At 38.7% G+C, this 27649-nt stretch overlaps 1 protein-coding gene across 1 annotated transcript in view; it reads right to left on the bottom strand.

Moving 5' to 3' along the window:
- valopa (vertebrate ancient long opsin a) overlaps positions 1 to 27649 on the bottom strand; it is a 79970-nt gene that overhangs the window by 34086 nt on the left and 18235 nt on the right. The window contains exon 2 of the mRNA XM_079560599.1: positions 21421 to 21631. Coding sequence (XP_079416725.1) covers positions 21421 to 21631 — 211 coding nt within the window. The remainder of the gene's footprint in view (positions 1 to 21420; positions 21632 to 27649) is intronic.

The following is a 27649-nucleotide window of genomic DNA, read 5'->3' as shown; positions in this document are numbered from 1 at the left end:
TCTGTCTGGACTTGTTCTAGACCGTCCACTTCAGAAATGACACTTGTTCTCAAAGGTTGTGGCAGCATACGTCAGACTTATATGTTTTAAAAAGAATGAAAAGAAATGACTTTGACTTCTTGAACCAACGTGCTGCTGGATTTGAACACTAAGCTCCGTCCACGTCCGCAGTTCAAAAAGAGCTGGTGAAGTGGGCTTACACCTGAGGACGATCGGAGTGACCGAGTGTGGGGGGATTTACAACGGTAAAATAGGCTAATTTGACAGCTAAATGTATGAAATTATCTTATTTGGCGAAAAGGCCTAACTCGACAGTTGAATGTGAAATTACCCGCTGATTCTTGGCAGTACAAGCAGCTCACATTCAAGTTAACACCTTAACACCTGAACGGATCCCATTTTCTCCAGTTTGGCTTTAACCCAATCAAAAAGCTTCTTGGGGAAAAAAGCAACGAAACAGCCACAAAAAATGAGAAGAAAAAAAGGATGTAAACGCAACAAAAATGTGACAAAAACTCAACAAAAAAATGACAAAAATTCAACAAAAATGTGACAAAAATTCAACAAAAAAATGACAATAATTCAACAGAAATGTGACAAAAATTCAACAAAAACTCAACAAAAAAATGACAAATAATCAATAAAAATGTGACAAAAACTCAACAAAAAAATGACAAATAATCAATAAAAATGTGACAAAAACTCAACAAAAAAATGACAATAATTCAACAAAAAGTTACAAAAATTCAACAAAAATGCAACAAAAAAATGACAAAAATTCAACAAAAATTTGACAAAAACTCAACAAAAAATGACAATAATTCAACAAAAATTTGACAAAAATTCAACAAAAATGTGACAAAAATTCAACAAAAAAATGACAAAAATTCAACAAAAAAATGACAATAATTCAACAGAAATGTGGCAAAAATTCAACAAAAATTCAACAAAAACTCAACAAAAAAAATGACAAATAATCAATAAAAATGTGACAAAAACTCAACAAAAAAATGACAATAATTCAACAAAAATGTGACAATAATTCAACAAAAGTGTGACAAAAATTCAACAAAAATGTGACAAAAATGCAACAAAAATGTGACAAAAATTCAAAAAAACATAAAAAAAGGTTGCACAACACAGCACCAACGTGTGGAAAAAGATCAGTTTTGTGGGTCTTAGCTTTCAAATGAGGTGACTCTGTCTGGACTTGTTCTAGACCGTCCACTTCAGAAATGACACTTGTCCTCAATGGTTGTGGCAGCATACTTCAGACTTATATGTTTTAAAAGGCTCTATGAAAAGAAATGACCAAACGTGCTGCTGGATTTGAACACTAAGCTCCGTCCACGTCTGCAGTTCAAAAAGAGCCGGTGAAGTGGGCGACACCTGAGGACAGTTGGAGTGACCGAGTGTGGGGGCGCAGTCTGGGGTTTACAAAGGAACGATGCAAAGAGTAGCTTGACAGATGAGAACTACGTAGTTAAGCTTTTTTCAAGGCTTTCCTGTGGGTGACCAGATGACGTGGCGCGTGTCTACACAAAGCGAGATGTGTCACGGCACAGGGATGAGCACAACACTGGCGCATTTGAAGTTCTTTCTTGCCTCTTTACTGGTGCTCTTGCCTCCATGCGTCAGTCACAGTCCCAGACAGAACTGTATCATCTGCAGAAGTGACCAGTCCGTAGACTAAGACGGGTTTGCGGACGTGCCCCTGTGTGTGCCAAGTGCTCTCTCTCAGACTATGACAGAGTTGCTTGGGGTTTGTTGGTGTTTAATCAGGCTGGGACTGGGATCATTTCCACCAGTTTGGCTTTACCCCAGTCCAAAAGCTGTGAAAATATAGCAACAAAACTGAGACGAAAACAATGACGGAAATGTGACAAAAAAACTGATGAAAAGATTGATGAAAAAGTGGCAAAAATGTCACAAGAAATTGAAAAAAAATTGACGAAAAATGACAAAAATGTGACAAAAAAATGACAAAAATGGGACGAAAAAATATACAAAAATGGACAAAAAATTTGACAAAAAATTTGCAAAAATGTGACAAAAATGTGACAAAAAATGGAAAAAATTTGATAATAAAAATTACAAAAAAATGTGACAAAATGTGACAAAAAATGAAAAAAAAAGATAAAAAAAATTACAAAAAAATTACAAAAATGTGACAATAAAAAAATACAAAAATGCGATTTAAATTTGACAAAAAAATTACAAAAATGTGATTAAAATTTGACAAAAAAATTACAAAAAAATGACCCAAAAAAAGACAAAAATGTGACAAAAGTGACAAAAAATGACAAAAAAAAATGACAAAAGTTACAAAAATGAGTTGAATACCCAATTAAAAAATGATGGGGGAAAAAAATTACAAAAATGTGATAAAAATTTGCAAAAAAATGTGTTCCAAGTGTTCGCTCAGACTATGACAGAGTTGCTTGGGGTTTGTTGGTGTTTAATCAGGCTGGGACTGGGATCATTTTCGCGAAAGTTTGGGATAGATTTCGGGGTCCGGGACAAAAGCCTTGATTTCGGGATCGTCCCCGGATTCTTCAGGACGTATGGTGACCCTAGACCAGGGGAAGGCAGGTTTGCTTGGCGGAGGGACGATTTTCTTTACCGTCAAAAGGCCAAGTGCTGGACCGTGTAATTTTAGTGTTGTATAGTGTTGTATAGATTTAAAGGAAAAGGGAATATTCTTCACATTTCTAGAGTACTTTAAAGGGACAGAGTTTAAAAATGTCAATATGATGTATTTTCCTCCCCCTACATGTTCCAGCCATGTCCTAATGTGTAGAATGAGCTCAAACCTGTTCACCACAACTGCCTCTAAAATCCTGCACTGTCACTCAGAAAGTTGTTAATTCGGGTCTGAAGTGCCGTCATGCACGAGCTTAATATAGAGACTGTAGTTACGCGTAAGACCTGAGGTGGCAGTAGTGAGTATAAAATTACCAACTTGCATCTAGCCCCTTAACCTCTTAACTCCCATCTAAACGGATCCCATTTTCTCCAGTTTGGCTTTACCCTAATCAAAAAGCTTCTGGGGAAAGAAGCACCAAAACAGCCACAAAAAATTAAAAGAAAACAAGGATGTAAACGCAACAAAAAAGACAGAAATGTGATAAAAACTCAACCAAAAAGTGACAAAAAGTCAACAAAAATGTGACAAAAAGTCAACCAATAAGGGACTAAAAAAACCCAAAAAGGGACAAAAACTCAACGAAAAAGTGACAAAAATGTGACAAAAACGCAACTAAAAAGTGACAAAATTTCAACAAAAATGCAACAAAAATGTGACAAAAATTTGACAAAAATTTGACAAAAATTTGACAAAAATTCGACAAAAATTCAACAAAAACGCAACTAAAATTTGACAAAAACTCTACAAGAAAATGACAAAAACGCGAGGACAAAGATCCGTTTTGTGGGTCTTAGCTTTCAAATGAGGTGTTACACAGGCCTATAGCCAAAGAGGACAGCATGCATTCGGTTTAGGCGGGTGTTAAGAGGTTAAAAGGGACTGGATGGATTTTAGAAATGTTAAAATGATGTATTTTCTACTTGCTCCAGCAATGCAACCTAATGTGTAGAATGAGCTCAGACCCATTCACCACAACTGCCTTAAATTGTGTTACTTCTGGCTGAAGTACCAACTATCCCCACCACCGTCACCAATAGATAGACTTAAGGTGACCTAAGGTGGCAGTAGTGAGTATAAAAATGACAACCTCTATCTAGTTCCTTTAACAGGCATTTGATCTCTAATTTGTGTAGCAATATTCTCCCCGAAATCATCTTGACTGCCAGTGGTTCTACGATGGAGGGCCGGTTTTTGCCCCGGACCTGATCTTTGCCTATCCCTGCCCTAGACTGTTAGACACAACTGGCTGATTGTAACTTAACCCCTGAACCTAACCTGAACTGAGCACATTTTCTCCAATTTGGCTTTACCCCAGTCCAAAAGCTTCTGGAAAAAAGGTGTGAAAATAGCGACAGAACTGAGACGGAAACAATGATGGAAATGTGACAAAAAAGTGACAAAAAATTGACGAAAAATGTGACAAAAAAATGACAAATGTGACAAAAAATTCACAAAAAATGTACAAAAAAATGACAAAAAAATGACAAAAATTGATTAAAAAGTGCCAAGAATGTCACAAAAATGTCACAAAAAAATGACAAAAAAAATAAAATAAAATAAAATAAAAAATTACAAAACAGTTACAAAATTGAGTTGAATACCCCAAAAAAACAAGATGGAAAAAAGATCTGATGACGTGAGGAAAAGGATCCATTTAGATGAGTTCTGTAGATCTTAGCTTTCAAATGAGGTGTTACACTGGCCTACAGGATTTGGGTAAAGCTGAACTGGAGAAAATGCTCTCGGTTCAGGCGGGAGTTAAGAGGTTAAGGAGCCTAAATCATGAGCATAGTGAGGTATAATGATTTTCCCTCATTAAAAAAGCACCTGGAGTATGTACAGTATGTATGAGTAAGCCAACAAATATATGGATAGCCAATGCAGTAAATGACTAACATGGAATAACATTGTGACTGAAATGCGACCCTCCCCGTGCAGTTGCTACGTCACGGATGACAGTGTGTGTTCGGACTCTGCAACTGTCTATCTGACCGGAGGAACAAATGTAAATGTGTTTCTATTTAAAGCCCATCGTGCTTCATTATCTCGTGACATGAACGTTGCACAAGACCAAGCCCCCAAACTGGGACATGTGACCAAACATCGGGGCCATTAGCCTGACATTTCGGAAAAACGTCATCAGGAAGAGCTCTATCTGAAGGTTAGATGAATAAATGGTCTTATTAAATGTGTTTTACATTTACACATGGTGCCTGAAAGGACACTGACAGGTTGAATAAAGCGCTCCCAGAACACCCAAAAATCCCGAGTACAGCTGCCGCCCGTTCTCTTTATCGCTTCAGGGATGTCTAGTCACTGAACATATGTCGGTTCCGTCGTTTGGAGCCGCGGTTCTGTTCCCTAAATTGTTAACGACTGTTTAATGAGGCCAGAGGAGAAACTTTATTCATCGTCGTAAAAATTACACGCCAACATCCTGGTCATTCAAACGGTGACCTACAGGACAACGGAGCGATTTATGAGGGGGATCGAGGGCTGTGGACGGTATTTATTCATCGTCAGCATCACTAAAGGATGATTTACCCCTTCACTCCCGCCTGAACCGAGCACCTTTTTCTCCAGTTTGGCTTTACCCCAGTTCAAAAGCTTCTGGAAAAAAAGCTGTGAAAATGGCAACAAAACTGAGATGAAAACAATGATGGAAATGTGACAAAAAAGTGAGAAAAGAGGCAAAAATGTCACAAAAATGTCACAAGAAATTGACAAAAATATGACAAAAATGTGATACAAATTTGACAAAAAAAATACAAAATGTGACAAAAAAAAAGACCAAAATGTAACAAAAAATGACAAAAATTTGATGAAAGAATTGACAAAAAAATTACAAAAATGTGAAAAAAAATTGAAAAAAAATTGACAAAAAATTACAAAAAATTGACAAAAAATGACAGAAAAATGACAAAAAATGTGATAAAAAATTGATGAAAAAATGACAAAAATTTAATAAAAAATGACAAAAAAATTACAAAAAAATTACAAAAATGTGATAAAAATTTGACAAAAAATTACAAAAAATTGACAAAAAATGACAAAAAAAATGACAAAAAATGACAAAAAACGTGATAAAAAATGACACAAAAAAATGACAAATAAAGTTACAAAAATGAGTTGAATACCCAACAAAAAAATGATGGAAAAAAAATCTGATGTGAGGAAAAAGATCCTCTCAGTTCAGGCGGGAGTTAAGAGGTGAATAGGTTAATTTACAGTCATGGACAAGCGCAGGCTGTATTCAAGGGAGCTGAAAAAAATAAATTCAGGTCCAAATACACACAGGGGCTCCATGTCAGTCAGTGTGCATAGGAGAGTGGAGCCACAAGCTGTGTCTTTCCTCAAAACCTTGAAGAGGCAACAAACAAACAAACACTGTTCTACAAAATAGCGAAGGACTGCCGGTCGGTGAAAACGGTGTGTCGTGAATTCCAGTTATTTAACTTCACGTGGAGAGGACTTTCCCTTTCAACTTGGGGAGCTGCGAAAGTGAACGTGGCACAGAATATGACAACAACTACTACTTTCTTCACCGCTATTATCAATGTTTTGTACTACATCCATTCAGTTGTGGACCCAAACAACAAAACTTGGGGAGAAATGTGGCGTTTTTATATATGAATTCTTCTCTTTTATTCAACAATAGAGTGTTTTTTTAATGAATGTTGCCTTGAGGTATCTAATATTGCTTTATTCAGAATGACAAAAAACGAATCTAGTTTTAATTATCCACCATAAAGCGCCAATAAACTCCACTCTACAGTTGCCAGTTTCTCGTGATAAAAAAAAGAGGACTCGATCTCTCACAATCAAAGTCTCTTGTCTCCTCCTGAGTTCAATCAACTTCAATCAGTGCCAATGTAGATTACTTTCTAAAGTGCATGTGACTGAACTCAGGAGGTTCTAATAAAAAAATATAAAAATGAGCTGCTTAAAGGGAATATACTGGAGTTTAAAAATGCTAAAATCCTGCACTGTCACTCAAAAATGTGTTACTTCGGGTCCGAATTGCCGTCATGCACGAGCTTATTATAGAAGGTGCAGTTACACGTATGACCTGAGGTGGCAGTAATGAGTATAAAATGGCGAACTTGCATCTAGCCCCTTTAACCCCTTAACTCCCACCCGAACCGAGCACATTTTCCCCAGTTTGGCTTTACCCCAGTCCAAAAGCTTCTGGAAAAAAAGCTGTGAAAATAGCAACAAAACTGAGACGAAAACAATGATGGAAATGTGACAAAAAAGTGAGAAAACATTGACAAAAAAGTGACGAAAAGATTGATGAAAAAGTGGCAAAAATGTGACAAAAATGTCACAAGAAATTGAAAAGAAATTGACGAAAAAATGACAAAAATGTGACAAAAAATGGGACGAAAAAAATTACAAAAATGTGACAAAATGTGACTAAAAATAACAAAAATGTGACCTTTTTTTTTTTTTTTTTTTTTACAAAAATGTGATTAAAATTTGACAAAAAAATTACCAAAAAAAGACCAAAAAAAGACAAAAATGTGACAAAAGTGACAAAAAATGACAAAAAAAATTACACAAAAAGTAACAAAAATGAGTTGAATACCCAATTAAAAAGTGATGGGGATTAAAAAACAAAATTGTGATAAAAAAAAAAATGACGAAAAAATGACAAAAATGTGACAAAAAGTGACAAAAAATGAGAAAAAAACTGACAAAAAAGTTACAAAAATGAGTTGAATACCCACAAAAAAATGATGGAAAAAAAAATCTGATGACGTTAGGAAAAAGATCCTCTCGGTTCAGGCGGGAGTTAAGAGGTTAAAGCAGATTCAAATGTGATTTTACTGCCTTTTTCAAAACAAAAAAAAAACAAAAAAACAGTAAGCGCGTAATGCAACCCAATACCACAAACCAATCCACTGCCTGAACAAAAAAAATATCACCACCTGGATGTAACAAACTGTTCTGATCTGGAGTTGCTGCAGTTGGTCAGGTCTAGTCTAGATCAGTAACACTATGAGATCAGCTGACGATCTGGACAAACTGAATGACCAGGTTATTCCATCGATGGATTTGTTCCTCCCTGATGGCACGGGCATTTTCCGAGATGACAATGCCGGGATTCATCGGTCTCACATTGTGAAAGTGTGGATCAGGGAGCATGAGACATCATTTTCAGAGTCTAGGGTCTTTCATCTCCCCCTTGTGTCTCTGGCCAGAAAACCCCAATTGCAACTTTCCCTGCACCGGGTCGGAGTCACCAATACACTGATGGAATCACGAAGATGCTAACATGCAAACTGGCAAAGCTAACTGCGGGCTAGCGTCACTTTAAACAGTATTTACAGCCAAGTTTGAGTGAAAAAAATGTATCTACATTGTGTAATTGGATGTACAATATCCCTCTCTCCCTTTGACTTTTCTGTCAGCGTCGTATTTACTGTAACAGTCAATTAATAAGTAAAAAAAACGCAACTTGCTACGACACCTGCAGTGGCGCTTATGGCCTCTAGGGGCATGAGTTACTTAGTACTGCTTTAACGCAATTGAGAATTGTTGGGATGTGCTCAGAGCCGTGGGAAGATATTTTAGTTAAGGGGTGCTGAGGGACAAAATTTACCCCCAAAATACTTTTTCTGTGCATGAATCCTATTTATTAACCTCTTAACTCCCGCCTGAACTGAGAGCATTTTCTCCAGTTCAGCTTTACCCAAATCCTGTAGGCCAGTGTAACACCTCATTTGAAAGCTAAGATCTACAAAACTCATCTAAATGGATCTTTTTCCTCACGTCATCAGATTTTTTTCCATCGTTTTTTTTTTTTGGGGGGGGGTATTCAACTCATTTTTTGTCATTTTTTTGGTATTTTTTTTTGTCTTTTTTTGTCTTTTTTGGTCATTTTTTGGGTCATTTTTTGTAATTTTTTTGTAATTTTTTGTAATTTTTTGGTCATTTTTTGGTCAATTTTTTTTGTCATTTTTTGTCATTTTTAGTCATTTTTTTGTCATTTTTTTGTCATTTTTGGTCATTTTATTGGTCATTTTTTGGTCTTTTTTTTGGTCTTTTTTTTGGTCAATGTTTTCTCACTTTTTTCTCACATTTCCATCCTTGTTTTCGTCTCAGTTTTGTCGCTATTTTCACACCTTTTTTCCAGAAGCTTTTGGACTGGGGTAAAGCCAAACTGGAGAAAATGTGCTCGGTTCGGGTGGGAGTTAAGGGGTTAACATCGCCTGCAGTTCACAAACTATCCACCAGGGGGTGCTGCAGCGCCCTCAGCACCCTGGCTTCCCACGGCCTTGGATGTGCTGGAGACAACTGAGCGGTTCTCATGGGCGCAGATAGCGGGGGGGACGGGGGGGACATGACGTACCCAGATTTTCATTCACCTGGATCCGTCCCCCTCACTTTTATGAAGAAAAATATCTTGCAAGCATTTTGCAATGTGCGAAACAGCGCCTCCCTTGACCATTCACTTTGATATGCGGCGAGAAACGGTATTGCGCTCATGTGTTTGTGTTGACTGGGCTGTGCGTGTGTCAAAATGCGAAACGCGAGCTGTTGGTTTACTTGGTTATCAGACAGTGTAGCCTACGTCAGGACTGCTTTTTCATACGTCATGTGGCATGCTTGGTGAGTGATTAGAAACCGTACCAATACGCATTATTGTCTTGCAATGATGGGCAATTAAGTTTGATAGGTTGTCATGCCTGAGCAGCTTTGTCCCCCCCAGTTTCAAAAACCTATCTGCGCCCCTGCCTGCACCGGGTCGGAGTCACCAATACACTGATGGAATCACGAAGAAGCTAACAGGCTAACGGGCAAAGCTAACTGCAGGCTAGCATCACTTAAACAGTATTTACAGCCAAGTTTGAGTGAAAAAAAAAAATCTACATTGTGTAATTGGATGTGCAATATCCCTCTCTCCCTTTTACTTTTCTGTCAGCGTAGTATTTACTCTCACGGTTAATTAATAAGTAAAAAAACGCAACTTGCTACGACACCTGCAGTGGTGCTTATGGCCTCTAGGGGCATGAGTTACTTAGTACTGCTTTAACTCAATTGAGAATTGTTGGGATGTGCTCAGAGCCGTGGGAAGATATTTTAGGTAGGGGTGCTGAGGGACAAAATTTACCCCCAAAATACTTTTTCTGTGCATAAATCCTATTTATTAACCTCTTACCTCCCGCCTGAACCGAGAGCATTTACTCCAGTTCAGCTTTACCCAAATCCTGTAGGCCAGTGTAACACCTCATTTGAAAGCTATGATCTACAAAACTCATCTAAATGGATCTTTTTCCTCACGTCATCAGATTTTTTTCCAGCTTTTTTTTTTTTTTGGGGGGGGGGGGGGTATTCAACTCATTTTTGTAACATTTTTTTAAATTTTTTTGTCATTTTTGTCACATTTTTTGTCACATTTTTTGGTCTTTTTTATGACATTTTTTTGTCATTTTTTGTCACATTTTTGTCATTTTTTGTCATTTTTTTTCATTTTTTGTCATTTTTTTGTCATTTTTTTTCATTTTTTGGTCATTTTTTTGTCATTTTTTGTCATTTTTTTATTTTTTTGTCACATTTTTGTCATTTTTTGTCATTTTTTTGTCATTTTCTTTGTAATTTTTTTGTAATTTTTTTATTTTTTGGTAATTTGTTGTCACATTTTTGTCATTTTTTGTCATTTTTTTTGGTCATTTTTTGGTCATTTTTTGTCATTTTTGTCTTTTTTTTTGTCATTTTTTTGTCTTTTTTTGTCATTTTTTTGTCTTTTTTTTTGTCAATGTTTTCTCACTTTTTTCTCACATTTCCATCCTTGTTTTTCGTCTCAGTTTTGTGAGGGGTTAATATTGCCTGCAGGTTGCTGCAACGCCCTCAGCACCCTGGGTTCCCACGGCCTTGGATGTGCTGGAGACAACTGAGCGGTGGTCACACACTCTCCCACCATCAATTCAAGATCTTGGTGAAAAACGGAACACTGGATCTTTTGTCACTGAAGAAGCTTTTTCGAAACAACGTCACAGAGAACGTGTGCTATAGTCAAAGCTAAAGGCGGTCCGACAAAAATATTAAGAGTCCGCCCTTTGGATTTAAGCACAAATTACACTCGCAAAAGCCCGTAAAATAACGTCCACCCCTCCCCGTTAGTGATGCGCGGGTTGCGGGTTCCACCGCGGGCCCCGCGGTCTGCCCGCGGTTCGGGTCGGGTCGGGTCGTGAAATTCTCCTTCGATCGCGGGGCGGGTTGGGGCGGGTCAAAAAATGCCGGTCGCGGGCACTCTATGCCTCCGTACGCGCATTCATTGAATTCATTCACAACTTATTCCGTCGTCTTTACAGCAGGTTTTTAGCGTAAATATACGTCGGATTTTCATAAAACAAGCAGCGTTTTGCAGCTTGTGATCCAGAGAACGCTTTTGTGGAGCTCATGTTTCCTATTTTCCACCGTATGTGCGACTGTGTGTGACTTCGCGTTAGGCCGACCTCTGCTCTCTTCCTCTCTCCCTCTTGTCCAGCGCTCCTCGGAGGGGGAGAGAGAGAGAGCGCGCGCGCGAGGGGCTGACACGCCGGTGCTGTTCATACGGATCATAGTTGTAACGCGTAATTTTTAATGGTTGCGGGTGCGGGTGCGGGGCGGGGCGGGCTGTAAAAATAGAACAACGTTGCGGGGCGGGCTGGGTCGGGTTAGAACCTGCTCCAAATGCGGGACCCGCGGGTTGAAAAAAACCCTGACCCGCGCATCACTACTCCCCGTGTTCAGTCTGCTCCTCCTGACAGAGTGCGCGGTCCCTGGAAAGCAAAGTTGTAAATTACCTCCCGCTAAACAGACCGTCTCCGGGACCAAGGGCACGTCCTCCACCGCCGCCCACTGGCACGGACCCCTCTCACCCAGGCCTTCAAAAAGCTCACCTCGCCCTGCTCAGCATTCAAACTGTGATAAATATCCCGCGTGCAGCCCGTGATAAGGGAAGCTCGCAAATGAGCCTCTTAAAATGCGCCGCGGCCCTCCTCACGCCGGACCCTGCTGTTCGCCAAATGTTTGCTGACAGAGGACGGTGGGGGTCATCGTCGTGTAGCGTACATCTATAGGGTGGTCTTTTAATTGTATTGTCCAGTTCATTCGTTCCCCCCCCCCTCTGCGTCTTCTGAGAAAAGGGGCATAGGTCTGGCGCGCTAAAGGAGAGCACTGGCATTTGATCAAAAGCCCCTAAATAAACATTACCCAGATGGTCGCCCCGGGGCCAAGGTCGGACGCACCAGGTTTTACATGAAGGGAATTCACAGAAGGGGGGACGCACTGAGGAGGCCAGATACATGGAGATGAGACTGTAGTGTTTGAAGTGGTAAAAGGCAATGGACGGGGCGTTTTTGGATGCAAACCACCGTAACACGAGGGCGGTATTGCTTCAATGGGAACTTTTAAGGGCAACTCTATTAATGCACATGAACATTTCTAAAGCTTTGTGCCATATTCCAATGTTCTTCAAGGGTTGATCGTCCCTTCCAGTCTCATGTAAAACCCATGTTGAAAGGCTAGATACGCTCGGGCCGCAGATCCACTGGTGTTTCAGACCAATCGCATCACAGTATTACCATGAGTGGGAGAGATTTTCATAGCCGACAACATCAAGCCCTTTTATCAATGTTAAACGCACAGAACATTTAAAACCAAACTGGTAACACTTTACATTACGGGCCGGTAAGTCCGTGGTTCTTATTGTGTTAATTACTAGTAATGACAGTGGTACTTACAGTGGTAAGTACTAGTATTTACAGTGATAATTCTAGGTTATTTTTGTGGTACTAAAAGTCATAATTACTAGTAATTAGGGTTAGGGGTTAGGGAGACACAGAGATGAAGCTTAGGCGCAAATTCAACCTGGAAGACATACCAGCTGCATTCATTCATCTCATCACCGGCAGCTCGTCAATTATCCAATCACAGACCCAGCTCAAGCCGCACCTACAAGTCAGCCAATAGCCGCGGCGTTCGTCTATGCTCCAGCCACTCGTCGCTCAGGCTCCCCTTCTTAAGCCCCCTGGTCAATCACTCAGAGTTTCCCAGCCGTGCTACGACCCTCCTCCACCCCTTCTCCGCCTGCCCTCTCCTCAACCCATCGACAGGCCACCCCAGTCTCTTCTACCACCACCAGTGTCCAGGCTCCGGGGAAGATACTGGCAAACGTCCAATGCCAGCAGCTCTTGCCGTTCAAGAGAGCTTCCGCCGGGGTCTGAGCCCCAATAATGATTTCCATGTTCAATAAAACGTTCTAATGCATTTTCTGTCTTGTGAGTCTTTTCAGGTTGAATTACCACTGAGATACAGTGGTAACTCTTAGTAATGAAGGCCATACTTCTATGTACTTTGGTGCTTTAAATAATAGTTTCTAGTAGTTTCAGTGATACATCTATATTGGTAATTCAAGAATACTACAGCAGCAATTCATAGGTAGTAAATGTGGTACTTTTACAAACAGACGTAATTTCTAAGATGATTTCTAGGTAAATTGTATAAAACAACATAAAACAGCATTAGGGAAAACAAGAAGTACAACCTTCATTACTACGAGTTACCACTGTATCTAGAAGTACCTTGTAATTCTCACTATAGTATCCTTTAAGTACCACAATAAGTACCTAGAATTACCACTGTAATTACCACCATTAGTACCACCGTAAGTACCAGTGTAAGAACCACAATAAGTACCTAGAATTACCAGTGTAAATACCACCGTAATTATCACTGTAATTATCACTGTAAGTACCAAGGACTTACCGGCCCGTAATGTAAAGTGTTACCAAAAAACTAAACATTTAACCGCTTCTGTGGTGCACTTCATCCAATCAGCAGGAAATATTTCCCCAAAGCTTCATCCTCTTCCTGAATGAAATAAACCTGCGCTCTTCTGGACAAATGTTACTGTGCTAATCATGTTGACTTTAAAGGAACAGGCCGGCGTTTTTCCATCCTAAGATAAGTTCTTACCTGAGCTTAGACGAGTTGATGCGTACGTGTCTGGCCTTTGTGCGTGCCCTCAGTCACGCAAAACAACCATTTAGCATTTAGCCTCTCCCAGTATATTCCTATATAGCTCCATACGGGGTGAAGTTAGAAGCGACCAAGCTCTTCCACGGGCACAAAGACCAGACAGGTACGTATAAACCAATCTAAGCTCAGGTAAGAACATATCTCAGTATGGAAAAACAGTGGCCTGTTCCTTTAAAATCATTCTAGATGATATTGTGCGTCATTCACGGATGTTTTTCTCACCAGAAAAGGGTGGCACGGTGGAGAGTCCTTCCCTCAAGTGGAGGAGTGCGAGTACCCCGGGGTGTTGTTGACGAGAAAGGGACGGATGGAGCGTGAGATTTGACTGTTTGGACCGTTGTGGTGAAAAGGAGCTCGACAGACAAAGCTCTTGATTCACCAGTCAGTCTTTGTTCCTGCCCTCACCTATGGTCATGGGATAATGGCCGGAAATACAAGCACCCTTAGAGACAGGGTGAGGAGCTCGGAGTAGAGTCCTTAAAGTGTCACGTCAAGAGGAGCCAGCTGAAGTGGTTTTGGGCATCTGTTTCCCTCGGGAGGTGTTACGAGAACGTGGCAGGAGACCCGAGGAAGACCCAGGACACGCTGGAGGGACTATGTCTCTGAGCTGGCCTAGGAACGCCTCGGGATGAACAGCTGGAGAAAGTATGCGTGGATCGGGAAGTCTGGGCATCTCTGCTTAGACTGTTGCTTCTCCGACCCCGGATAAAGCGGGAGAAAATGGATGGATGGACAACTCATCCATAGCAACGAGAAGGGCTTGCCTCAGTTATACACATTTCAGCCTCTGCTAATACTACTAGCCAGGGGCGTAAGCACCTAATTCTGGGCCCTGGGTACAAACGATCTTGGTGGACCCCCGCTCATATTTTATGTTCTTTAACCACATAACAGTGACAATTTTACTGTGCAGTTCATTTAATTTCTATTATAACATAATTATATATAGCCTAACCAGGTGAAAAAATTGGTCGACCTAAAAAAAAAAAGCTTCATAAACAAACACATGGATACTTAGTTCATGGTTGGTTTGATTGTTTTTTTTAACCTCTTACCGCCCGCCCGAACCAAATGCATTCTGTCCTGTGTAACAGCTCATTTGAAAGCTAAGACCCACAAAACTGATCTTTTTCCTCGTGTTGTTGCTGTGTTGTGTCACCTTTTTTTGTCACCGTTTTTTTTTATTCTTTTTTTTTTTGTTTTGTTACATTTTTGTTGAGTTTTTGTCACATTTTTGTCACATTTTTATTTTTGTCACATTTTGGTTGAATTTTTGTCACATTTTCGTTGATTTTTTGTCACATTTTTGTTGAATTTTTGTCACATTTTTGTTGATTTTTTGTCATTTTTTTGTTGATTTTTTGTCATTTTTTTGTTGAGTTTTGGTCACATTTTTGTTGAATTTTTGTCACATTTTTGTTGAACTTTTGTCCCATTTTTGTTGAATTTTTGTCATTTTTTTGTTGATTTTTTGTCATTTTTTTGTTGAATTTTTGTCACATTTTTGTTGATTTTTTGTCACATTTTCGTTGATTTTTTGTCACATTTTTGTTGAATTTTTGTCACATTTTTGTTGAATTTTTGTCACATTTTTGTTGAATTTTTGTCACATTTTCGTTGAATTTTTGTCACATTTTTGTTGATTTTTTGTCACTCTTTGGTTGAGTTTTTGTCACATCTTTGTCAAACTTTTGTCACATTTTTGTCGCGTTTACATCCTTGTTTTCTTCTCATTTTTTGTGGCTGTTTTGGTTCCTTTCCCCCCAAGCATCTTTTTGATTTGGATAAAGCCAAACTGGAGAAAATGGGATCCGTTCAGGTGGGAGTTAAGAGGTTAACGGGGTGTCAGGGCCCGAAAATTCATCCATCATTATTGTTTGTGCAAAATTCTGTCTTGCAACCTAAGATTTCAGCCCGGTTGTGTTTGATTCTCATAGCATCAATTATGAGGAAACTTAGAAAGTACAATATAGAACGCTTTTTGCAGCACTTTTGAGGGCCCCCACCCTGCACTGGGCCCTGGGTACTCAGCACCCTTTACCCCCCCAGTCCGACGCCCCTGCTACTAGCGCCGATGTCCGCCAATACACTGAATGTATATATACAGAACAACACGTTATCTAGCTCCTCCCTCCTCTACATATAGTCTAACTTCATGTCATCTTTCCTACATCCAGATATTATGTTCTCTTTGGTCTTCCTGCTGTTTCCTGGCAGCTATAGCCTCAGAATCTCCTCTGTCCAAATCATCTCAACACAATTCACTTAGGTCCTCTATCTGCAGAATATATGGCAGGTTTTAGTTGATCTGTCAAGTGAGAAAGTATAAAAAAAAAACCTAACCCACAGAGAAATGTACATCTTCTCAGTCCTTAAGCCACCGGGAGCAGACTCATATTATGCCGTCTTATCTCTTCACACCACTTTTTTTTTTCTAACTCTTATTCTGACAACGGGTCTCTAAAGAGCGAATCTAAGCCAAGTGTCAGACTAAATAAAGGGCGAGAAAAGAGACGGATCTATCAGAGACATTCAGGACAAGAAACTGAAATCAAAAGTCAATAAAACCATTTAATTTGTTCTGCCTTAAAAGAAACTGTCAACAAAACAGAGCACACCGTCCTCTGCCCGCTATTGTGCCCTCCTGGCAGCTTTGACAAATATGAACAAAGGAGGATGGAAAGTGCAATTACTTTAACACATGAAAACACTCTTGTGACGATAAATAAATCACAGGTTTTAATGGCTGGTAGGAGGAAGAAAAATCTGTTTTCTTCTCCAAGTCACATCACAGAGTTCAAAATTAAATGAATGAATGTGTCCCAGCTCAGGCCATTTGTGGCCAATAGCCAGAGTAACGTCTTTTAACCTCTTAACTCCCACCTGAACGGATCCCATTTTCTCCAGTTTGGCTTAACCCTAATCAAAAAGCTTATTGGGAAAAAACACCAAAATAGCCACAAAAAATGAGAAGAAAACAAGGATGTAAACGCAACAAAAATGTGACAAAAAATCAACAAAAATGTGACAAAAATTCAACAAAATGTGAAAAAATGTGACAAAAATTCAACAAAAAAATGACAAAAATTCAACAAAAAAATGACTAAAATTCAACAAAAATGTGACAAAAATTCAACAAAAATGTGACAAAAATTCAACAAAAATGTGACAAAAATTCAACAAAAATGTGACAAAAATTCAACAAAAATTCAACAAAAACTCAACAAAAACTCAACAAAAACTCAACAAAAACTCAAAAAAATGTGACAAAAATGTGACAAAAATGTGACAAAAACTCAAAAAAAAATGTGACAAAAACTAAAAAAAAAATGTGACAAAAATTCAACAAAAATGTGACAAAAATTCAACTAAAATGTGACAAAAATGTGGCAAAAATGTGACACAAATGTGGCAAAAATGTGACAAAAACTCAACAAAAATGTGACAAAAATTCAACAAAAATGTGACAAAAATTCAACAAAAATGTGACAAAAATTCAACAAAAATGTGACAAAAATGTGACAAAAATTCAACAAAAATTCAACAAAAATTCAACAAAAACTCAACAAAAACTCAACAAAAACTCAACAAAAACTCAACAAAAATGTGACAAAAATGTGACAAAAATGTGACAAAAATGTGACAAAAACTCAAAAAAAAATGTGACAAAAACTAAAAAAAAAATGTGACAAAAATTCAACAAAAATGTGACAAAAACTCGAAAAAATGTGACAAAAATTCAACAAAAATGTGACAAAAATGTGACAAAAATTCAACAAAAATGTGACAAAAATGTGGCAAAAATGTGACAAAAATTCAACAAAAACGCAACAAAAATGTGACAAAAAAGAAAAAAGAAAAGAAAAAAAACATACAAAAGGTGACTCGACACAGCAACAATGCGAAGAAAAAGATCAGTTTTGTGGGTCTTAGCTTTCAAATGAGGTGTTACACAGGCCTATATAATAGCCAAGGAGGACAGAATGCATTTGGTTTAGGCGGGTGGTAAGAGGTTAAGAAAGTCTCTTGATATCGGTTAATATCGGATATCGACACATATTCAAACCCACAGTATCGGAAGCAAAAAAGCTGGATCTCTACTTATAAGTCTGATAAAGAGCAATCCACAGTCTTTTTCGGTTCTGCAGCCAATTGGAAGCAAGACAAAAAAATGACTTATCATGGCAACTGGCCAAAGCTGATTAGGGAAAAAGCAGTAACCATTCTTATCTAGCGCTAGCAGCAACCAGTTACTAACAGCTTTTACAAGCCCTTAACCCCTTAACTCCCACCTGAACCGAGTACATTTTCACCAGTTTGGCTTTACCCCAGTCCAAAAGCTTCTAGAAAAAAAGGTGTGAAAAAGCAACAAAACTGAGACGAAAACAATGATGAAGATGTGACGAAAAAAGGACAAAAATGTGACAATAAATTGACCAAAAAAAATGACAAAGAAATGACAAAAAATGTGACAAAAATGACAAAAAAATGACAAAAAAAATGACAAAAAATGTGACAAAAAATGTGACAAAAATGACAAAAAAATGACCAAAAAAATGACAAAAAATGTGACAAAACTGTGACAAAAATGACAAAAAATTGACCAAAAATGTGACAAAAATGTGACAAAAATGACAAAAAATGACAAAAAATGACAAAATGTGACAAAAAATGTGACAAAAAATGTGACAAAAAATGTGACAAAAATGTGACAAAAATGTGACAAAAAATGTGACAAAAAATGTGACAAAAAATGTCAAAAAATGACAAAAAAAGACAAAAAAAAGACAAAAAAATGAGAAAAAATGTGACAAAAATGTGACAAAAAATGAAAAACAATGAAAAAAAATGTGACAAAAATGTGACAAAAATGTGACAAAAAAATGAAAAAAAATGAAAAAAAATGACAATAAATGTGACCAAAAAAAATGACAGAAAATGTATTTTAAAAAAATGACAAAAAGTTACAAAATGAGTTGAATACCTCCCCCCAAAAAAGATGGAAAAAAATCTGATGACGTGCGGAAAAAGATCCATTTAGATGAGGTTTGTAGGTCTTAGCTTTCAAATGAGGTGTTACACTGGCCTACAGGATTTGGGTAAAGCTGAACTGGAGAAAATGGTCTCGGTTCAGGCGGGAGTTAAGAGGTTAACAGACCTCCTCCCACTGAAAACGCACAGGCCAGACAGCTCACCCCCAGACTGAAGCGCTTTCTCCGTATCAGCAGCTCATGTCAGCCTCTATAATGGAGTTCAGACTAAAGATTTATGTGCCCCGCTAAGTCAAGAGAAGTTTCTTTGCTTGTCAGCTCATGGAGACCCACTTTCGTAATGTGAAAGACGACGATGCTGTGTCAGGTCGCAAAATGAAGACGGATGAGTGATCAAAATCAGCTCAATTACGCAAGAAACACTCCCCGAGAGTTGAAGTAAATGACAGAGCGGTGTTTGACATGTTTGTTCGTCCTGGGCCGTTGAGAGTCTGCGCGCTGCCATTGTGGGCCAACCTGACAACACGGACATCAGTGAGATGTCACAACACAACAGTGAAACAGAAAAACTGAAAACAAAATGTCCTGGATGCCCCCTGTCCTTAAACGCTCTTTTCCTGTAAGGAGAAACTCAAATACCTAGTTGGAGAAATTGAGAGTAGAGAAACCTTGAGGAGAACGGTGAAGGACAGATCCACTCCCGTGAACGGTCAGGAGATCAGAGGTGGGCAAACTGCGATTCATTTTCCATAAAAAGCCTCCCTCTTAGTGCTGCTGTGCACAGGAGGGGAGGGACGGTGACCGGGTGGAAGGCTTAAACTTTTGAAAGTTTAAGTTATTTTTACGTTTTTCAGTGTTTCATTGCACCACAATTTCAAATTTACATACTTGTATAAATGTTTACAGATTTTTATAATTCTACTGATTATCAGCACCAGCTATTCAAAATAAATGCTCTAATATAGGCCGGGGCCTTTATTTACTCATGGGCATCTAGTACCAGGTCTTTATTGGAACCAGGCCACAATTACAGACAGGCCTTTATTCCTATTTGAGCAAAACGGACGACCAGGAAAATGAATAAAAACGAGATTTGTGTCCATTTGCACCTAAAATATACCCTCTCCCAGTGGCTGGAACATTGACGCCTTTTATTTTGTCGGGACAACAGGAAGTGTTTCGTTGCTGTTAGTGGAGCTTTGACATCAATGTCACTGCAGGTTTCTGTTTCGTTTTTACCGCGGACCGGATTATTTGTTGTTATCTTGTGTAAAAGGCGAGTTTAGACGGAGCGTTTGTGTTTGTGATCGATCATGAGACTGACCCGAGAGAAGACGAGACGCTCGCGCTGATGGGAGGAGTTATTTTGAGGCGGGACTGACCTGCACACGGAGCAGCTGGACGTGCTTGGAAGACGCGATAGTGACTTTATTAAAACCCTGGAGGGTCACACAACATTTGTTGTTTGCCCTGTTTCCAAATATAATCACAGGAGGTTTGAAAAGTGGCTAAATCTGTGTCAAAGTTACGCTCGGATCTGCTCCTCCGCAGCGTCCCCCTCGGCCCGGGTTCCCGTTTGTTTACTTCCTGCACGTGAGTTATCATTTACACGAGTATGAGACAAATTCTTAACATGGGGAATATTTCTACTGTTATAGTTTCTAATAAAAGCCCCGGCCTGTTTTAGAGACCGGCTTTAATTTGCCTTCGCCAGCCGCGAACCCGGCCACTGTTAAAGACCCGGCCGCTAATGGAATACAGGCCAGTATTAGAGAATTTACGTGATGTCATTTAGCAAATGTAGCAAATGTGCAAAGCGCTCTGACACCATTTAGGTTTCTTTGGCCCCTTTTAAAAAAAAAAATGTTTTATGTCTTTTTAAATGTAAAGCACTTTGTGATGCACTTGTGTATGAAAAGCGCTTTATAAACGCTTTTCATGATCCAACACTAATTCTGATTCTTAACCTCTTAACTCCCGCCTGAACCGAGAGGAGCTTTTTCCTCATGTCATCAGATTTTTTTTACCATCATTTTTTGTAACTTTTTTGTCATTTTTTTGGTAATTTTTTGTCACATTTTTGTCATTTTTTTGTCAAATTTTCATCAAATTTTTGTCCTTTTTTCGTCAATTTTTTATCACATTTTGTCACATTTTTGTCATTTTTTTGTCACATTTTTGTCATTTTTTTGTCACATTTTTGTCATTTTTTTGTCACATTTTTGCCACTTTTTCATCAATTTTTCGTCACTTTTTTGTCAATATTTTCTCACTTTTTTGTCATTTTTCCATCATTGTTTTCGTCTCAGTTTTGTTGCTATTTTCACAGCTTTTTTTCCAGAAGCTTTTGGACTGGGGTAAAGCCAAACTGGAGAAAATGTGCTCGGTTCAGGTGGGAGTTAAGGGGTTAAAGGAAGCGTCTTAACCCGGTCAGTAAGAATCCCTTTCGTATGGCAGCCCAGAAGCGCAACAATTAGCATGTGTGCTTCACAGCTAGAAGGTCCCGGGTTCGATTCCCACCTGGACGGGGCCTTTCAGTGTGGAGTTTGTGTGTTCGACGGTGCAGCACTTTGAGAAACTTGGTATCACAGGCTAAGGTAAAGCGCAATACAAGTGTAAGCCATTAGTAGTAGTAGTATGTACACAAATCAGGTCTGAATTTGCTAGACAACATATCTAGTCCATGTCTCGATGCTCCTTCAGTAAAACACAGGACAGGTAAAACGAGAGCTCTGTCAGCGGCTCGGGCCTCACCAGTCGGGCTCGCAGGTGGTCCCGATCTTGCTGATGGTGTAGCGGTTCCAGCCCAGCACCGGGGGGAAGGTCCAGATGAAGGAGAAGGTCCAGACGAAGAGCAGGCCCAGCGCGGCGTGTTTGGCCTGGAGGCGGATGTTCCCCAGCGGCCGGCAGATCACGAAGAAACGCTCGAAGGACAGCACGGCCAGCGACCACAGCGCCACGATACCTGGACACACACAGACAAATACGCCACACAAATGAACGCTAAACCTGAAGCAGACATTTGTGGAGAGAAAAGCACCTTTGTGAGCGATGCATCTAACTACAAAGCCCTTTTATGGATCGTGAACTAGAACTGCTACTTGTTGCATCCTAAAAGTTGTGTAACATGGGAAATGGGTGTTAGAAATGTCTTCGTTGCGGTAGTAAGTAAGTATATCTATAACGCTCCTTCACTGACAGACAAAGAGAAGTGATAATATTAAGAAAGAGCATTTGGAAACTTTTTTTTCTTTGCTGTAGATGTTGGATTTGTAAAAAGTTTGTAGAAAACGCAACAGAACTCAGGTCTGTAGAGGATTGAACTGCTGTATGTTTCAGCAGGCCTTGTACAGGGCCTTAGAGAGACAGAGAGAGTCCTTCACCAAACATTTGCTCATGTGTAAAAATAGTTGTGGATCAGCAGTTAGAGTCCTACATTTTTACTCACGCAGCATTTATTTCCTTTTACAACGATTTATGACCCTTATTCTTCAACACAGGATGTTTCAAATGGTAAATTAGGTGCATAATGCCACACAAAATAGTCTACACTGCGTTCCAAATTATTATGCAAATTGTACTTTTGTGTCAAAAAGGTAAAAAAAATAATAATAATAATGAAACTCATGGATGGTGTCGTGTCTCGGGGCTCTATGAATCACTGACATTAATCTCAGAGACCTGGGATGATTAGTTTTCAGGTTAAGCCCAGTTAAGGGAAAAACTACTGAAAAAGGGTGTTCCACTTTATTATGCAGATCATCATTTTCAAGCAATATGGTAAAGAAAAAGGGGCTCTCTGTTGATGAAAAGCGTGAAATGGTTGCCTTGGTCTAGGTATGAAAACCTTCGATATTTCATGAAATATTAGGCGTAATCATCATACAGATAAGAGATTTGTGGATGATTCAGAGCACACTCGGGTGGGAGGCAGTTTTCATCCAACCAGCAGCTCTGGGAGGCTATTCTAGCATCGTGCAAAGAAATCCAAGCAGAAACTGTCCAAAAACTCACAAGTTTAATGGATTTAAGAATTTTTAAGCTGCTATCACACAAGGGCTCCTATGTTAAAATATAACTTGACCTGTTAATATTTTTTTTGATTGAAATAGCTTTTGATTTTAGTAAATACGACCTCTTAATGCTACAAATTCAACAAATGACCATTTTCAGTTAATTACAAGCTTTAAAATGTATTGAATCGACGAGTTGCCTAATAATTTGGAACAGTGGATTTTGAGGTTTTTACTATATTTATTTTTGAAAAAAATACTTTTATCACTGGGAGATTTTTTCCACCACATTTAAATGATCCTCTACCAGTTAAAGACTTGAAAATTATGCTGACTCTCATTTGAGTTGACAATTTAGAAAATCTTAGAAAAATGTCATTTGCATAATAATTTGGAACGCAGTGTATAGTATTTATTTAGCACTGGCAAATGGCCCCCAGTTACATTCACCTTTCACCAAGATCTTGCATTGATGCGGGGAGAGTGTGACCACCGCACAAAGCCGTCTCCAGCACCACCCCAAAGATTCTCAATAGGGTTAAGATTAGGGCTGAAACGACTAATCGATTATTGAAATAGTCGACAACTATTTTAGTAATCGATTAATCGTTTTCTGGTTCACACAGACTAAAATGGATCAAAATTGACATAAAAATGTAGTATTTTTGATGAAATCCTACTTTGTTTATCTAGTTAGGGTCTGTGTACATTTTGTTCAGTGTAAATTTCATGAATAGAGCCTCCAACAAACATTTCCCTTTAGTTTTATTCCATCAACACATCTTCAAGCAGCTCCACTTGAGCTGTATGTGATTAAAAAAAATAGAAAAAATACAATTTTCCTGCACCATTCACAGCCAAGCGATTACTCGATTAATCGTAAAAATAATCGATCGATTAATTGATTACAAAATAATCGTTAGTTGCAGCCCTACTTAAAGGGACTATAAGGAGTTTAAAAATGTTAAAATTATGTATTTTCCTCCCCCTACATGTTCCAGCCATGTCCTAATGTGTAGAATGAGCTCAGACCTGTTCACCACAACTGCCTCTAAAATCCTGTACGGTCACTCAAAAATGTGTCACTTCGGCTCGAATTGCCGTCATGCACGAGCTTAATATAGAAGGTGTAGTTACACATATGGACTGAGGTGGCAGTAGTGAGTATAAAATGGCGAACTTGCTTCCAGCCCCTTTAAGATCTGGAAGAAGACGGAAAAACCTGGTCATTCAGGATGTTCAGGTCGTCAGCTGATCTCATCCTACATAGTGTGAACATAGTGTTGCTGAACCTAGACCTGACCTGTAGCAACTCCAGATCTTTTCCTAATTGCACTCATTCTAAATGTGATTAAAATTCAGTTTTACATCTTCCAGCTCAATATCCAATGCCATCAGAAACATATTATTTTCTTTCTTTCTTTTTTTTATTTTATTTATTTTTTATTCGGACCATAAACAAAACACAAAAACACAAACTCGTACGAACTCAAAATAAAACCTGCCATGATTGTGGCAGTTGTGAGCTCAATTTCAGACGTGCAGCTCAATACATTTACGTCTTAGTACAAACTATTTTGTTTTACCTCTTGCACATTTTAAATCAGGCTGTCCGAAAAGGAGTGGGGGGAAGTAAACACTTATTTAGTCCCACCCCTTTTCAGTACTGTCAGTCTCTTGTTCTATTTACTTTTTAAAACAATAATTTGAGCACTGTGATCTAAATCAAGTTGTCATATACAGTGTGAATACTACCTACTAATCAACATCAGGTTTACAACACAACAGCTGAACATGAAAAGTCAGAGATTTTCTTCCGATACGTACTGTACTTAGAGAATATCCATTCTTTGTATTGATATTTAAACTGTCTGATATTTGGACATCGTTTGAGGTCTATGTGTCATTTATTCCATATTTTAGGACCACAAACGGAAAAGTTTCTGGATGTCCGGGCATGGGCAATTTTAAAGTGATCCAAGCCCCTTAAATTATATTTTCCTTCTCTTTCAGAAACCAACTGCTGAGTTTTTAGAGGTCGTTGCTTATTTTTAGCTTTGTACATTAATTGAGCAGTTTTAAAAGTGATCATGTCTTGAAGTTTTAGAATCTTGGCTTTAATAAACAGTGGATTGGTGTGGTCTCGGTAACCAGCGTTATAAATTGTTCTCATCGGCTTGTTGCACAATGTGGCTACGCTAGTTCCTCTGAGCTGAAGCTGTGGGCGCTAGTACTTCCTGTTTGTATTAATTTCCATTAAGATTAGCTTAGACCAGTGAGTTCCTGGTAGAAATATTTCCATAGAGGAGACGTTTATGTTTATAAGGATCAGTAAGTTTGTCTTGAAGCTAAAGGCTAATTTAAACTCTGTAACTCCCGCCTGAACCGAGAGGATCTTTTTCCTCACGTCATCAGATTTTTTTTTCCATCATTTTTTTGTTGGGCATTAAACTCATTTTTGTAACTTTTTTGTCATTTTTTGGTCACATTTGTTTTTATTTTTTCGTAATTTTTTTTAATCCATTTTTTGTCTTTTTTTAAGTCAAATTTTTGCCATTTTTTTGTCCATTTTTTATCACATTTTTGAAATTTTTTTGTCAAAATTTTGTCCTTTTCTGTCAATTTTTTTGGGTCAAATTTGTATCACATTTTTGTCCTTTTTTCCCTCAATGTTTTATCGCATTTTTGTCACATTTTGGTCATTTTTTCGTCATTTTTTTTGTCACATTTTTGCCTCTTTTTCATATATACATACTAATATAGACAGGAAGTACTGGTGCTCACACCTTCAGGTCAGAGGAACTAGCATAGCCATACCGTGCAACAAGCCAATTGCTCTTTTTTGAAGGATGAATATTGGTTGTAAAGTAGTTTTATAATTATTACCCCAAATTTCAGCATTTTGCAACTAGATCTCCAGCCAAATTTAGTCCTGTACATTGTTCCACGTTTCTTATCATCTAACAGCATCCAATATGGCTGCTGATAAAGATGGATCAGCTGAAAGCAAACGGATGGATCGATGGAGAACGTCCCTTTGACAATGGGAGATTCAGCTCATCACTTTATAAGTCAGGCGGTGAAGAATTGACCCCACTCCATGACAGATTCTCTTTTCACATGGGCTGCAACACATATAATCTGGGCCTGGCGCATCCGCACACTCAGCAGTTTCTTATTTATTCACATGGGGTCACTAAATGCTTTTCATTTTCAGCCCCAACTGCATTTTTTCTGCCTATTTCTTTAGTCACGCAGACACTTCTCAAACTGAACTCCATCTGTCCTTTTTTTTGTTTCGTTTTCTAGGTCTTTGTCTCCGTCCCTGTTCAGTGTTTTATCGTTTTCTGATTTCAAACATTCTCACCTCAAACAATCCGAGCTGACTCCTTTGAAAACATTTGCTCAATGGAAAGTTCTTGTGCAAAAGAGCTAAAGTTAAACTATCACCCCTATCAAATTGTTAAATGTTTGCCAACGGGAATGATTTGCAACGTTATGCCAAGCTTTTTTGTGGTAATGACCCGCACAAACACCACGACTTCACCCTCTTCTTTGGCGATCATTAGATACTTTTAATAACACTTGTGTTTTGGGCTCCGACTTTAAGCGTGAACACATGGTTTAATAGCAGGTCCCACTGTGCCGCTCGGTTTGAAAAATGATCCTGACGCAACACATTGGGATAGTGAGGCGCCGGCGCTCCTGAAATAGTTTAATGAAGCAGCGCCGGGCACATTAGGGCCACCTCCTGAGGTCCGAAAATATTCATTATGGCCATAAGTCATTTTCACCTGCGCCTAATTACTGCTCTCCGCTACAGTACAATTAATGTCAGACTTTTTCTTTTTTTCTTTTTTTCTTTTTTAAACAAAGGAAGAAATGGTAAAAGTTCACAGAAGTAACTTTAACATCTTAACTCCCGCGAGCATTTTCTCCAGTTCAGCTTTACCCAAATTCTGTAGGCCAGTGTAACGCCTCATTTGAAAGCGAAGATCTACAAAACTCATCTAAATGGATCTTTTTCCTCACGCCATCAGATTTTTTTCCAGCTTTTTTTTTGGGGGGGGGGGGTATTCAACTCATTTTTGTAACTTTTTGGTCATTTTTTGGTCATTTTTTGGTCACATTTTTTCTCTTTTTTTGTCTTTTTTATGTCATTTTTTTGTTATTTTTCGTCATTTTTTGGTCACTTTTTGTCACATTTTTTGTCTTTTTTCGTCACATTTTTGTCATTTTTTGTCACTTTTTTGTCATTTTTTTGTCATATTTTCGTCACTTTTTTGTCACATTTTTGTCATTTTTTCGTCACTTATTTGTCATTTTTTTTGTCTTACTTTGTCACATTTTAGTCACTTTTTAGTCATTTTTTTGGTCATTTTTTCGTCATTTTTTCGTCATTTTTTCGTCATTTTTTCGTCATTTTTTCGTCATTTTTTCGTTACTTTTTTTTTACAGATTACTCAAAAATACCTGAATGTGCCAAGGCAACACTTCAGGCATGTTTACAATGAGGGAATGACATAATAACATGATGTAAAGCTTGAAAAAGTCTATTTTGCATAAAACCCCCCCTTTAAACCTTATATAAGCTCAGTTTCCAGCCACTAACCATCAAGGCACAATGTTTTACGGTGCAGCTCTTGACTTTTACATTGGAGATGTCCCTGTGAATGCACAGAAAGTCCAGTGCCAGTCCGCAGGTCAGTCCCACGATCTCCTTCTCTTTGCATCTGGTCTACATTAAATCTGTGCTGTAGTTGTGTATGGAAACAAAGCAAGAAGAGGATGTTCAAGCAGAGAGCAAGTCCCTTCGGTAGGCATGAGGTTAAGGCCCGCCAGCGATTGGACCCCCAACCAACTTTGCAATTTACAAAATGTACTTTGATCTGTTGTTAGCCAGGCCTCAGGCTCCTCCCGAAGGAGATGCAGGAAGTGTCTCTGGGGTGAGGCAAGGCTGGGAGTCACTG

The sequence above is a fragment of the Gobius niger genome (genome assembly GCF_951799975.1).
Source record: "Gobius niger genome assembly, chromosome: 7".
In the NCBI taxonomy this organism is placed as follows: Eukaryota; Metazoa; Chordata; class Actinopteri; order Gobiiformes; family Gobiidae; genus Gobius; species Gobius niger.
This window is presented reverse-complemented; position numbering and strand designations above follow the sequence as displayed.